This window comes from Chrysochloris asiatica, unplaced genomic scaffold (genome assembly GCF_000296735.1).
Source record: "Chrysochloris asiatica unplaced genomic scaffold, ChrAsi1.0 scaffold00130, whole genome shotgun sequence".
Taxonomy (NCBI): domain Eukaryota; kingdom Metazoa; phylum Chordata; class Mammalia; order Afrosoricida; family Chrysochloridae; genus Chrysochloris; species Chrysochloris asiatica.
The window spans coordinates 4,438,273-4,453,090 of NW_006408648.1; the positions used below are offsets into that span (position 1 = coordinate 4,438,273).

Here is a 14,818-nt window from a genome sequence, read left to right on the forward strand (position 1 = left end):
CAACTCTTGGAATCCCAACTCCTGAGGCTTTAATGTAACCAGGCTAATTTGCTAGCCAGGGAATATCTACTATAGGAATTCCATCAATGCCTGACTTCTATCAAGAAATGAATCCATTCTGGACTATTTTAGGGAATGTTACCATGACCTCAGAGACTGTGGTTATGAATTTGAAGCTGACAAATACAAACATATTCTCTTACTAACTGAAGCCATATCTGTCATCTCTGTGTTTGCTTTTTTGACCCTGGTGCTTTTACTTCTGTTTCTGCCAAACATCAGTCTACTCTATGGGGAGGGTGAGTCAAAGTAATAGGACAATGTGAAGACTGTGAATAAATGAAACATATTCTTCAGAATGAGATCCTATTCAGAGAACAGTAGTGATCAAAGTTCAAACTGTTGGAAACTATGGATATGTGTACATCTATACATGTATATAGTATATATTATGTATGTATATGTTATTGCTCATATGCAGAAATCTATCCATTTGCAGACAGCCAAGATGGGTCCGTTTTTCAACTGGAAAACCATTTAGAGTCATTTAAAACCTTTGGGGTTGATTTGAGTTGAGACAAACTGTAGTTCTTTAGGATGTAATTTGCTGTCATTTGAAATCCACAAAGCCAGACTAACAAAGCCACAGACAATACAGTGGGCTGTCAGTTAGTCCATTCTATTTACCTGGAGTCAGAAATATCTTTATATTTGAGTTATTAATAGTTGGTTTGCAAACTGAATCGGCACCTGTTGGTTTTGAGTGACCCCACCCCACCGCCACCCAAGTCTTATAAGAATTTGGGTAGGCTTCTCTGGCCATACAGATAAAGGGCCTTATCCATAAGTGGACAGGTTTCCCCATAGGGACCATTACACATATACATATAAACACATGCATCCATTAGGCTTGTAACAGTCAACTAAACACCACTCCACAGTATTGATAAATAGCTCTATATTTTCAAGGTGCAGAAGAATTCCACAGCCTTAATTATTTCAGTGTCTTGCTGGTCTGCCTTAAGTGTATTTTCTGGGTTGGTTTTTTTTTTTTTTTTTTTTTTTTGGTTGTTTTATAATTTTGAAATTTTTTTCTGCAGTTGTTCATTTTGTATACACACAATGTCGTTTTGTAAAGGTAGGTTGTAAATATTTGATTTGTAAGTCAAAACCACTCATGTGTAATGTTGTAAAGTGATGGCCTGCTGTCTTGTTATTACCACAGTAAATGTTATGAGTTATGGATGAAGCTTCAAAATGTACATCTCATGTGTTATCCATTCCTATAAATATACTACATAAAAGATACTATTTCTGGTTGTCATTTTTCCTTTTTCCTAATTAAAACCTTTGTTCAAAGAAGAGTAATTTTTTCTCTCTCCACCCCCAAATAGATGGGAGCTCAAAATATCATGTTACTAGAAAAGTTTTAATCCAGCATTTTAGAAGGTGATTTTGTACTCTGGAGAAGTGTTCAAAAACACTGAGGAAGTCTCAAGTGTGCTGCTGATTTCAGTGTGCTGCATTATTAGAAAGGTGGTGATAGGTCAAGTTGATGAACCATGTGGAAGACTCCAGGAATCTGCATTAGCCTATGCAAATATCATCAGGCTAGAGGATGACCTGGTGTGGTGCTGTGGGTTACTGCTCAGAACTTCAAAGCCGGTTTGAACTGCAACATCAACAGTTCAAGCTCACCAGTCGCGCTCATTGGGAAACCTATACAGTATCGCTGTGGGTTGGAACCAACTTGATGGCACTTAACAACAACAAGTACAAATGAGACTGATTCATAGTAGACTGTCAGTCAAAGTGCTGGAAGTGTTTTGATGAACCCACTTTGTCAATATGGACAACAATGTTTTAACATTTGCCTTCTGTTTCATCCAGATTTCACTGCATATTTCGTATTGTAATGAGAGGCCGCTGTCAAAAGCATGGGTTCTTCACATTGGCTAATCAGCAGTCTCTACAAAGATAGGAAACTGGTCTAGAAATAAAATGAGGATCAGTATGGTGAATTAGAATCATGTAAAGTCTTCTCTTCTACACAGAATGGAAAATTTCTCCAACTGAAGGGATTTATTTTGTGAAGATCAACTATGATTGGGTTTGGGACTTTGATAGGAAGATTATTCTCCTGATTATGTTGATATCAATAAATTCATCCATTCCCCTTGTCTTCTCTTTCCACATTTTCTGTATAACTATTATGTACCAAACACTTGAGGTATTCTAATGAAAATAAACACATGGGACTCCAGGCATAGTGCCAGCAAGTGTAACACATAATTACCTGGTAGGCAATTGAACAGTCCTATGTAGACACTCCTATTAAATTGCCATGTGCCAGATGCTATAAAATTAATAACAGAACATATATTCTACTTGGAAAAGTAACGGCCAAAAGCAAGTCAATAATTATATGCTAGGTAAAAGATTTCGTATGTTTTAACCCACCCAAAGGTCACAGCCTTGAAAACCCTATGGAGTCGCTCTAATCGAGTCAAGAAGCTAAACTATATCATGTGGTCAGAAATTATGTAAACTCTCTGGCGGGACTAGACTTCAGGATCAGTCTATCTAGAGCCTTAAATTCCAGAAATGTTATTGTTGTTAAGAGTCCTGGTGTGGTGCTGTAGGATGACCACTGGACTGCTAACAGTAATGTTGACGGTTCAAACCCACCAGCCGCTCCTCGGAAACCCTATACAGGAAAGCAACGAGACAGAACAAGTGCCCTCGATTTGGCTAACTCATAGCTACTCTGTATAGGGTTTCCAAGGAGAGGCTGGTGGGTTTGAACGCCGACCTTCCAATTAGCACTGATTGTAAAAGAGCGGAAGCACAAGACTCCGTAAATTTCATTCAACTCTACCCTTTCAGGCGCCCAGCTAAGTAAGCCCGCGAAACTACCAGAGACGGAGAGGAAGAGGCGGGGCCTCTGGGTGACGTCATCAGCGCGCCAACGGCTAGGCGCACGTCGGGGTTTAGAGCGAATTGGGACCACGCTGCCATGGCGGTCGCTGCTACTTCGTTACTACCGTTGGTAACAAGTCTGTACGACGTGCAGGCTTTCAAGTTTGGGAACTTCTTGCTGAAAAGTGGGCTCTCCTCACCAGTCTACATCGATTTGCGGGGCATCGTTTCTCGACCACGTCTTCTGAGTCAGGTGCCAGCTGGGGAATGGGACGGAGTGATCGAGGGTGCTGGGGGCCAGTGTCCCAGGAATTGGGCTGTGAGTGAATTCCAAAGAACCAGACCTGCTGAGCCCACTGTCCGCCTGGCTAGTAGGTTTCAGAAGCACCGAGACAAGAGGGGTATTTCGGTTTTGTGGACCTAGAGAGTACAATGTACGGGGCTGAGGGTGGTGACGGTGTGGAAAATTGGAATTAAAAGATAATGGAATTTTCCCGCACATGTTTTGAAGCCTCTCCGGATTGGCTTGAACACGTGCTTTACAAGAGAGTACGGAAACTCAGTTTCTAACTTTCATAGCCCAGCATGTTCATGATTTTGTTTTGTTTTGATGGAAATGATGACTAAGCACATCACGATAGCGTTTGGATTCCATTGTATTAATTTAAAGAATGATGTAACAGTTTATTGAACTGTGAGTTGGCTGTGCTGCTGGAAACTGTGCCACCGGTATTTTAGCTAACAGCGGTCACTCAGTAGACGATTACAATGGAGCTTCCAAGCAAAGATGAGGAAGAAAGGACTGGCGACCTGCTCTGGAAAACCTTTTGAATCACAACAAAACATTGACTTGCTTGCTTTTCCCATTTCATCAGGAGGGACCAGATGCTGGAAGGGGACATACTACGTTTGATGCAGTTGTTGTTGTTATGTGCCGTGGAGTCAGCTCCCACTCATAGCTACCCTGTACAGGGTTTCCGAGGCTGTAAATCTTTATGGGGGATCAGAAAGCCTCATCTTTCTCCTGCGGAACAGCTGGTAGTTTTGAACTGCTGACCTTGAGATTCGCAGCCTGATTCATGAGGGCTATAAAATGGTGCACAATAGGCTCTGTTCTTATTCTTTATTGAAGACAGTACTGTTGTTGTTGTTAAGTGCCGTCGAGTCGGGTCCGACCCAGAGCGACCCTGTACAGGGTTTCCGAGGGTGTAAATCTTTACGGGAGTAGAAAGCCTCATCTTTCTCCCGCGGAGCGGCTGGTAGTTTCGAACTGCTGACCTTAAGGTTCGCAGCCCGATTCGTAACCACTACGCTACCAGACAGTACTAGCTGACTATAAAAAAGGTTTGTTGTCGTTAAGTGCCCTTGAGTCGCTTCCAACCCATAGTGACCCTGTACAGGGTTTCTAAGGAGTGGCTGGTGAGCTTGACCCATGAACCTTAAAATTCAAATGGCTTTGCAGTCTGGTGCATTAGCCCACAGCGCCACACCAGGACTCCATAGATACTTAAAGTATAATGGATTACTATTACTATGGAAACTGGGAGTTTGGGGCATCATCATGATATTCCCCAACATATCTCATGTTGTCCTCAGAGCCAACCTTGAGTCTAGTCAAGTAGATTCTTTTTTTTTTTTTTTTTGTAGGTGTTTATTGTGAATTATGTTATAGTTTAAAAGGGAGAGCATTAGCTTTACATTCACCCTATCTTATTTCGTTTCATTGCAATGATTACACTTTCCTGCATGCATCAAGATAGGTTCATTCTTGTGTTTGTGTATTTTTAAACTGTGAGTAAAGGAAACGGTAATTTAAAAGACATTTCTATTTTTTCTATCAACTGTGAAAATATTCCCCGACTGGAATATTTTTGGTGTGGTGTTTCTCTTAATGATTTAAACACTATTTAAAACAGTTATAATAATAGATAATCTTACATGTTGATGTTGTTTACAGGTTGCAGAGATTTTATTCCAGACTGCCCAGAATGCAGAGATCACTTTTGACACTGTCTGTGGAGTGCCTTACACAGCTTTACCAATGGCCACAGTGATTTGTTCAACCAACCAAATCCCAATGCTTATTAGAAGGAAAGAAACTAAGGATTATGGTAAAATAAAAGTAGCATTAAGTTGATACTGTTAGACTTGTTACGGCTTCTTGGCATTGAGTTTTAACAGTTATCTGGAGTATTCATCATTAATTGTTATCTCTTATGGAATTTGTTCAAGTTCTTTTCTGTCTTTTAAAGTCCAAGGAGAGAATACTTTGTATTCTTAATATCAAGGATCTAAAAAACAAGCACCTAAGGTTGAATATAAACACCAAGAAACAAAGCTAACTGTACATACTAAATTAGTCTAAGAACACAGAAAGAATTCAAATAATCACTAAAAGATTATATCTATAGTAGCATATTTTCTAAGATAAAGAACTGTAAAGAAATCTTGGATTATTTATAGTAGTTTAGTACTAATAATAATCATATTGGTGTTATAATTATGAAACAGACTAGAAAGTTTCTTTCTGTTATCCAAGTCATTATAAGAGCCAACTCAGTGGCACCTAATAACAATTCTTAGGTGGTATCTTTAAAATCTCTTGTTCTTGTTGTTTGTTGTTATTGTTGTTGAGTACTGTCGAGTCGGTTCCGACTCCTAGTGACCCTGTGCAGGGTTTCCAAGGCTGTAAGTCTTTACAGGAACAGAAAGCCTCATCTTTCTCCTGTGGAACCACTGGTAGTATCAAACTGCTGACCCTGAGGTTGGCAGCCCGACTCTTAACCACTACGCTGCCAGAGCTCCTTGCTGTTGTTGTTTCTGACTCAGAGACCCTGTGTAGGGTTTCCAAGGAGCAGCTAGTATGTTTGAACTGCCAGTATTGTGGTCTGCAGTCCAGTGCTGATCCTAATATACCACACCAGGAGTCCATGCATGCTATAGAATAAAGTGAATATATAATTAAATTTTAGGTATGAAGATTTCCATTGCCAGAAAAAGAGAGACACAATTAAGATATAAATGAAGATAGTAAAATGTCTGGGATATTAAATGTTAATTGGAAATATAAAAACAAATTCATAATTTTATGAATTTTTTCTTAGTTCTGTTCCCTAAAAACACCAGAAGCAATCATATCCAAAATAACAACAAACATTGCTAATAAACCACCCCAAATAATAAAGCTTTCATTGTTGTTGTGAAGTGCCGTCGAGTTGGTGCCGACCCATAGCGACCGTGTATAGGGTTTCCAAGGAGCAGGTGGTGAGCTTGAACTGCCGACCATACGGTTCAAATCGACTTTGCAGTCCAGCGCATTAACCCTTTCATTGGGCAACAAAATGAAGTGCTTTGAGAGGAATGAATCATTGCTGCTCCATTGCTCTCAAGGCGATTCAGATTCATAGCAACCCTTTAGGACAGAGTTCGAGCCCACCAGCCAGTCCGTGGGAGAAAGATGAAGCTTTTGCTCCCTGAAGATTTAAAGCCTCATAAACTCTATATTGTCGTTAAGTGCCAACGAGTTGGTTCCTACTCATAGCAAGTCTATGTAGGGTTTCTGAGGAGTGACTGGTGGGTTTGAACCACAGACCTTACAGTTCAAACTGACCTTTTGGTCCATCATATTATCCTGCAGTGCCACACCAGGACTCCCGAAAACCCTGTACAGGGTCACTCTGAGTCGGAACTGACTTGAAGACACTTAAAACCACAACCTAGGACAAAGTAGAACTGTCCCATAGGGTTTCCAAGGTTGTAAACCTTGACAGAAGCAGACTACTACATATTTCTGCATTGGAGCAGCTGGTGGACCCTATGGGGCAACTGTACTTTATTACTTGCTGTCACTTTGAGTTGAAATCAACTCAGTGGTACAAAAACCGATATAGATAGGTCAGGATGAATGGTGTGATCATAAGGATTTCGTGATTCTACTTTTCCATTTTTCCCCCCATGCATTATTCAATTAGGAAAAAGTTAATTGTCAAAAAAGAGCCCTGGTGGCTCTGTGAGTTAGATGTTGTGCTGCTAACCACAAGATCTGTGGTTCAAATCTCCCAGCCACTTTGAGGTTAAGGCTGCTCCTGTTAAGATTGGCAATTTAGGAAACCCTACACAGGGTCACTGAGTCAGAACTGACGAGACAGTACTTAACAACAAGAAGCTTTATAAAGTAGGTTAAGCACTGGACTGCTAGTCTCAAGGTGGCAGTTCAAACCCATTACCTGTTTCTCAGAAACCCTGTACAGGGTCGATATTCAGAAACAATGGCAATTGACAGCAAAAATAATAATAAATGTTGGTGGTGTACCGTGGAGCCGGTTACCACTCATAACAACCCTAAATAGGGTTTTTGAGGCTGTAAATCTTAACGGGAGCAGAATGCTTTGTCTTTCTATCCGTGGAGCAACTGGTGTATTTGAATTGCTGACCTTGTGGTTAGCAGCCCAGTGCATAACCCTCAGAGCCACCCTGAATAGAGTGTCCTAGGAGCTGCTGGTGGGTTTGAATTATAGACCTTACAGTTCGCATATCTGAATTAAAAAAAAACAAACCTAGAACATATTAATTGGAGCCAACTGAATTTTTTACCCCTTTTCCAGGTACTAAGCGCATGGTGGAAGGAGCTATTAATCCGGGAGAAACTTGTTTGATCATTGAAGATATTGTCACCAGTGGATCTAGTGTTTTGGAAACTGTTGAGGTGCTTCAGAAAGAGGGCTTGAAAGTCACAGATGCCATCGTGCTCCTGGACAGAGAGCAAGGTGCCAGGGAAATACTGGAGGCGCATGGGATTCGCCTCCACTCCGTGTGTACGTTGTCCAAGATGCTGGAGATTCTTGAGCAGCAGAAGAAAATTGATGCTGAGATGGTCGGCAGGGTGAAGAAATTCATACAGGAGAATGTGTTTGTGGCTTCTAATCTTAATAGTTCCCTTCCATCTGTAAAGAAAGCACCCAAAGAACTCAGCTTTGGAGCCCGAGCAGAGCTGCCTGGAATCCACACGACTGCATCGGGGCTTCTCCGGCTAATGGAAAAGAAGGAGACCAATCTCTGTCTGTCGGCTGATGTTTCAGAGGCCAGAGAGCTGTTGCAGCTAGCAGATGTTTTAGGACCCAGCATCTGTATGCTCAAGACTCACGTTGATATTTTGAATGATTTTACTCTGGATGTAGTAAAGGAGTTGACAACTCTGGCCAAACGTCATGAGTTCTTAATATTTGAAGACCGGAAATTCGCAGACATCGGGAACACAGTCAAAAATCAGTATGAAGGTAAGTGTGTTATTCATGAATCTGCAAGTATCAGAAACCTAGATGAAGGAAAAAAAAATGTATCAGTTCAACCATAGAACAGACTTTCAAGGATGGTTGGCTCCAGTTGCTGCCTTCTAGATCTGTTTTTTCTCCTCTCAGCTCTACTTTCTTCTCTGTTGACTTTTCACAGGTCAGCCATTCCCTAGACTACCTCAGCTAGTAGGGGCTATGTGCCCCACCCCTGGAAATCTGAGGTTATTAACTCTTAATAAAAGTTCTGGAACTGAATCTGGAGAGGTAGTTTCATTGAAGAAAATGGTAGCAGAAGGGGACATGGGCTCCAGGTAGGCCAAAATGAGTGTTGGCCCTGTGAGTTCTAAATATTTTAAGATACTGAAACTAGGAAAAATCAGTATAAAAAAATAAGAATCATATTCAGTGGGGGGGGGGGGATCTTTGAATCTTTTTCCCAAAAAAAGAAAATTTACTTTTTTCTCATGTCAAATAAGGTCTTATGGTAGACAATGTGTTGGTTGTGGGAAATGCTTAGTTCTGCTACTTATTCTATATAGTAATTTCTATCTCTGTTTTTGTACAGAAGTGATTTTATGTATATGATGTATATATGTAAATTCCAGTCTTCACAAATTTTGAAGCCTCCTCGTATATTTGTAGCTCCTAGTCCTCGTGTGGCACCGTGGGCTAATGCGTCAGACTGCAAAGTCAGTTTGAACTGCAAGGTTGGTGGTTCAAGCTCACTAGTTGCTCCTTGGAAACCCTCTGTAGGGTCTCTATGGGTTGGAACTGACTTGACGGCACTTAACAATAACAACAGCAGTATTTGGTGGCAGGACTAGAACAGTATGAATATATGGGAAGAACCAAATCACAAAGCCAGGCAGACCTTCACAGAAACTTTATGAATATAAGCTGCACAGACCACGCAGATGCAGTTTTTGTTTTGTAAGTAACTAGGAGTTTTAAAATGCATACCTCCTTCTGTTGGAATTTGAAGAGCTAAGGAGTTGAAGGAACAACTGTGTGAGTACCGAGAAATCCTTGCAGAATGAAAATTTGTCATCTTTAGAGGCGTTTCAGAGAGTTGATGTCTTTTACCTCCCAGAAAAAAAGCTCATTTTTACTGGAGTTCCTTTGTAATTGCATGAGCTTTATTGGAGGTCAAAGCTTCTGCCTGCAAGTAGAAACGGTTTTGTCAATATTGATCATAAGCCAGGTGCAAAACTTGAAAGTTTTTCTGATTGACTCTAAATCACCCACCAGGTAGACGGTAAATTAGTCACAGGTAGAAGCATAGGTCTGTCTGCTGATTATAGAAGTTCTTGAAATGTTGAACTAGTTCATCTTTGTGCACCTGGAAGATTATTTCATAGTGTAGGTAGGTAGTTGTGTAAAATGTCATATGTTTTTGTTTGAAAATTAGCAATTATCTTCTACCTCTTAGGTGGTGTCTTTAAAATCGCTTCCTGGGCAGATCTAGTAACTGCTCATGCGGTGCCAGGCTCTGGAGTGGTGAAAGGCCTGAGAGAAGTGGGCCTGCCTTTGCAGCGGGGGTGCCTGCTGATTGCAGAAATGAGCTCCGCTGGCTCCTTGGCCACTGGGAAGTACACGGAAGCAGTGGTGAGTGGCAGCTACTGGGTGGGAGAAGGCCAGAGCTGCTGTGCAAGGGAGGAAAATATCTTAATGTAGGGTTTGTAGAACTTCTGCACCACCAACCCCCCATCCATTGTTAATGGTGTGACTGTGTACCGTGTATTAATATAGTTGGCTGGATATTCCTCCCTCATACTTAATGACATTTGGTATCTTATCTTGTTGTTAAGTGCCATCGAGTTGATTTCAACCCTTAGTGACCCTGTCTAGGATTTCCAATGAGTGGCTGGTGAGTTTTAACCATCAACCTTGCGGTTCAAATGACTTTGCAGACTGACGCATTAGCCCACAGTGCCACACCAGCACTCCTGGCAACTTACAGGGGACATTTAAAACATTTGAATTGTACACCTAGAGAGAAACGCTGAAATCAGTTTATTTCATCAAAGAGAACATGTACCTACCTTCCTGACTCAAGGACAAGACATCACTTACTTGTAGGTGGTAGTACTTGGTGGCAAGAATGGAACAATAGGAATCTCTGGGAAAAGCCAAATCAGAAAGCAGTCAGATTTTCCAAAGTCCAGAGAAATAGCACGAATATGAAATGTGGTATAGAAATTTGAAGACAGTTGATAGCAAATGTTAGAGATGAGGGAGAGTGGTAGATGTAAGAGATATTTCTTTCACCTTTTTACCTTTGCATATGGAATACCCTGGGGAAGTGAAGCAGGGAGCCTTGAATGTATTTTCATATCATTATAATGTGTTTAAATTCTTTTTAGAAATAGGTGGGTGACCAAATGTTATCACAGATAGTGCAGCATCTAGATTGTAGTTGGCAGAGTAGTAGAGGATGTTTACTGAGTTGAGGGCATGGTTAACTGGCAGGTGGGATAGGAAAAGGTCATCTGCAGTAGGTCATCTTAGAAATAAATCTATAGCCTTTCTTCACCTCAGGGTCTTAATGTCGGTTTATTACTAAGATGGCCTATTTCAGACACAATGAGTACTGTGAAATGACAGCTTGTAATTAGTCGATAGAGTAGATTGTTTGCCTGTAGAATGATTTATTATTTTGTATGATTAACTGCTGTTCTATAATCTACCCTGTCGCACTCCATTTAGGTTAGAATGGCTGAAGAACATTCTGAATTTGTGATAGGTTTCATTTCCGGCACCCGAGTAAGCATGAAACCAGAATTTCTTCACTTGACTCCAGGAGTTCAATTAAAAGCAGGAGGTAAATCCATTCATTGGTTATAATTCTTCTGAAGTGCTTCTCACTCCAGTCAGTAAGGGCAGGATAAAATGTTAGCTGTCACACACAAAGGTGCTCCAGAGGTTTCTCTGTCTAGAACTGATGAATGAGCCCTTAGGCCTTGTGATACCAATGTAGATTTGCAAAACATCTTCAGTCTAATTATAGAACGAAATTTTAGAAAACTACTTGTGGTTGAAATAGGCAAAGAAAATTGATAGTTTAGTGTTTCTCCATTAGTATTCTGAATATGCTGCCAAAAGGTGTTTCGTACTCATGACTAAGTAAGCAAAATTGAATTTTGCTTTGTTACTGGACACTTCAGGGCCTTTAATGTGCGTTATAATGTCTGTTATGATTCTGTCATGTCCAATCTTCTTGAACACGTTAACACTTCCAAAAGTATGAGAAATATGGTGGCCATAGCTAAAAAGCGGTGCCATTTTTCTCGTTAATCATCTTCTGTACAATACAGAAGTGGTCAGGTTATAAAAATGCATGCACTTTAACATTTAACCATATTTTGGCATGAGTAAGTTTATCAGCTGTTGATGGGGTTTTTTCAGCCCCCACAGTTGTTTGACTAGATAGTATAGTTAGACTCTAGGCTTTTGTCTTAGCTCTATAGTTTTCTCATAGTAGAAATACTGCAAGTGGGTGGTGACTTTAAACATGGACTTTGTTTCTCACAGTTTAGGAGGCTGCAAGACTGAACTCAGGGCACCGGTTACGTTCTCTGTCAGCGCTGGGCAGTTGTCCTTGTCTCTTCTGCTTCTATTTCATGGTGTCTTGGAGATTCCTGTGTAGTATGTTATCTGGCTTCCCCCATCTCTGTTTTCTTAATTCTACTCATATCTTGTAAGAGATGACTCAAAACACCCTACATTAACGCTACCTCATAAATTTCACAAAGACAGTCCATCACCAAATGGGATTATAACCACAGGTAGAGAGGTTAGGATTTACAACACTTGTATCTGGGGACACAGTTCAATCCATAGCAGTTTTTGTTTGTTAGTTTGTTTTAAGTTTTTATTGTGAACTGAGATAGTTTACATGGAAGAACATCGACTTCACACGATCATTTCATTGTAATGATTACAGTCTCCTTGGTGCATCATCATTCAACAGGATTTATTTCCATTCCCTCTTGTTACTTTCTTTTTTCTTTGGGGTGGGGGAAGTGATGTACACAAAGACACTCAGGCATATATGATAATTTAAACAACCAAAAGCCACATTCTACAATCCTGCCTCCTGGCCACCAGCACTCAGTCCCTCTCTTTCCATGAGTCCAGAGTCTTCAGCTGCTTCTCTCTTTCCATGTCTCCATCTCTGCCTCCATCTCTGGTGTTGCTGCTTCTCTGGGTAGGGTCCCACATTACTCTGTGCTCTTCTCCCTTGATGGTCCTGGGGTCCTCTCTTTCTGTACTGTAAGATTAACTGCTCCCCCATTTTTGTTACAAAACTTCTACCTTTACAAGTGTGACCATCGCAATTAGTCATGGTAACAGTTATTCACTATTGAATCTTAAGAATCTTATCCCTATCCCTTTTTACCAGACCCATCTAGACAAGATGAAAACTATTCAGTGGGGACTTTGTCTTCCCCTGCACACTTTTAAAATAAACTCCATCTTGAAAGCTTGTAAGCCAGTCACTTTGTGCCTTTGTCACCCCCTCATTTTAGGTAGCCAAAGTTTAACTTGCCCATTCCTATCTATCCTGTACACAGAGAGGATAGGATTGATACTTGTTGTGAAGACTCCTTCTCTCTCAGCTGGTGTTTTGAGCTACTGCTTCCATAAGTATAGGTCAAGTTCAGCCATCAAATTATAGCAATTTACACTTATTTCATCAAAAAAATTTTTTTAATCTTTCTCTCGTTGAGTTCTGATTATCAAGCCAATAAGGCTAGCTCAAATGGGTACTGTCTGCAAGTTTGGGTATTGTTGTGCATCTCCCCTCACTTCATATCAGCTGGATGCTTCACTCTCAGCTCTAGCCTTCTGTGGCTATGTCCTTGTCCATGGGCTCAGGAGTCCCCAGGTCTCACCACACTTTGGACCAATCAGCCATTCCTCTTCTCTCTCTCATCTCCAGATCAATGGGAGTCTACGGACGTGGCTGAACTCAGCCTATTTCTTCGTTGCTGCCTTTAACCCTCTTCCACTCACGAGTAGACCAATGTGGTTACCAGCAAAGCATACATGCTTATTCATGTGTTCCCTTTGAGTTTCGGTCTTAGAAGGGGGTTTGTCCTAAAGGAACTTGATTGCTTGCCTTGATGACTTCCCGGGGAACAGCTTGCTTATTCTTGTAGTAGCTAGTCATACTGACATTTTTGTTTTGGGTTTTTCCTGATGATCTTTCTTTGAAGATGTATCTTCTGTCGCTATAGCTGTTCTAGGCTGGTCTGCCTGTCCTTTCTAGTGAGAATGTCCCACCTCATAAGGTTCTGGATGGGGTCAGTCTCTCCACATCCTCATCAACATTTATTGTCCTCTGCTTTTTTGAGCTTTGTTGTTATTGCTGGTGTAAGATGATATCTCATTGTTGTTTTGATTTGCATCTCGTTTGAACTGCAAGGTCAGTGGTTCAAGCTCACCAGCTGTTCCTTGGAAACCCTACACAGGGTCACTATGGGTTGGAACCAGCTCAACTTAACAACAACAATGGCTAATGAGCCAAACTACAAAGCCGTTTGAACTGCAAGGTCAGCAGTTCAAGCTCATCAGCTGCTCCTCGGAAACCCTATACAGGTTAGCTTTGGGTCGGAACCGACTGGACGACACTTAACAACAACAATGGCTAATGGTAGCGTAGTGGTTACGAATCGGGCTGCGAACCTTCAGGTCAGCAGTTCGAAACTACAAGCTGTTCCACGGGAGAAAGATGAGGCTTGTTGCTCCTGTAAAGATTTATAGCCTCGGAAACCCTGTACAGGGTCGCAATGAATTGGAACCGACTCCACGGCACATAACCACCACCAGTGACTAATCATGAAAATTTCTTCATGTGTTTTTTGGCTGCCCGCAACTCTTCCTTCGTGAAGTATCTGTTCATGTCCTGTACCCATTTTTAAATTGGGTTATTGTCTTTTTCTTGTTGGCGTGTTGTAGTTTCTTACAGATTTTAGAAATTATTCCCTTGTCTGATACGTCATTGCAAAAGATTTTTCCCATTCTGTGGGCTCCCTTTTAACTCTTTTGGTGAAATCCTTTGATAAGGATACATAAGTTTCTAATATTTAGAATGCCCTAGTCATCTATTTTGTCTTCCTTCATTTGTGTAACTTTCATAATGTTTGGTAGTCTGTGTGTGTCCTGTATTGTTGTTGTTAAGTGCCATCAGGTTGATTCCGATCCATAGCGACCCTGTGTAGGGTTTCCAAGGAGCCACGGGTGAGCTTGAACCACTGACCTTGTAGTTAGTTCAAATGACTTGAGTGCTGTATTGTTGCTGTTAAGTACTGTGGAGTCAGTTCTAACTCATAGCAACCCTACACAGGGTTTCCGAGGCTGCGAATCTTTACGGGAACAGAATGCCTCATCTTTCTCCTGCAGAATAGCTAATAGTTTTGAACTGCCAACCTTAAGGTTAGCAGCCCAGTTCGTATCCACTACACTACCAGAGCTCCTTTGTGTCCTGTATTTGTTGTTGTTGTTGTTGTTGTTATGTGCCATGGAGTCGGTTCTGACTCATAGCGACCATGTATAGGGTTTCCAAGGCTGTAAATATTTATGGGAGCAGAAACCCTCATCTTTCT

The 14,818-nt window shown here is 41.2% G+C and overlaps 1 protein-coding gene across 1 annotated transcript in view; it reads left to right on the plus strand.

Annotated features, from left to right (window-relative positions):
- Positions 1-3,008: 3,008 nt before the first annotated feature.
- Positions 3,009-14,818, plus strand: part of UMPS (uridine monophosphate synthetase) — an 18,577-nt gene continuing 6,767 nt past the window's right edge. The window contains exons 1-5 of the mRNA XM_006869372.1: positions 3,009-3,172; positions 4,877-5,030; positions 7,524-8,195; positions 9,640-9,815; positions 10,917-11,031. Coding sequence (XP_006869434.1) covers positions 3,017-3,172; positions 4,877-5,030; positions 7,524-8,195; positions 9,640-9,815; positions 10,917-11,031 — 1,273 coding nt within the window. The 5' untranslated portion in view covers positions 3,009-3,016. The remainder of the gene's footprint in view (positions 3,173-4,876; positions 5,031-7,523; positions 8,196-9,639; positions 9,816-10,916; positions 11,032-14,818) is intronic.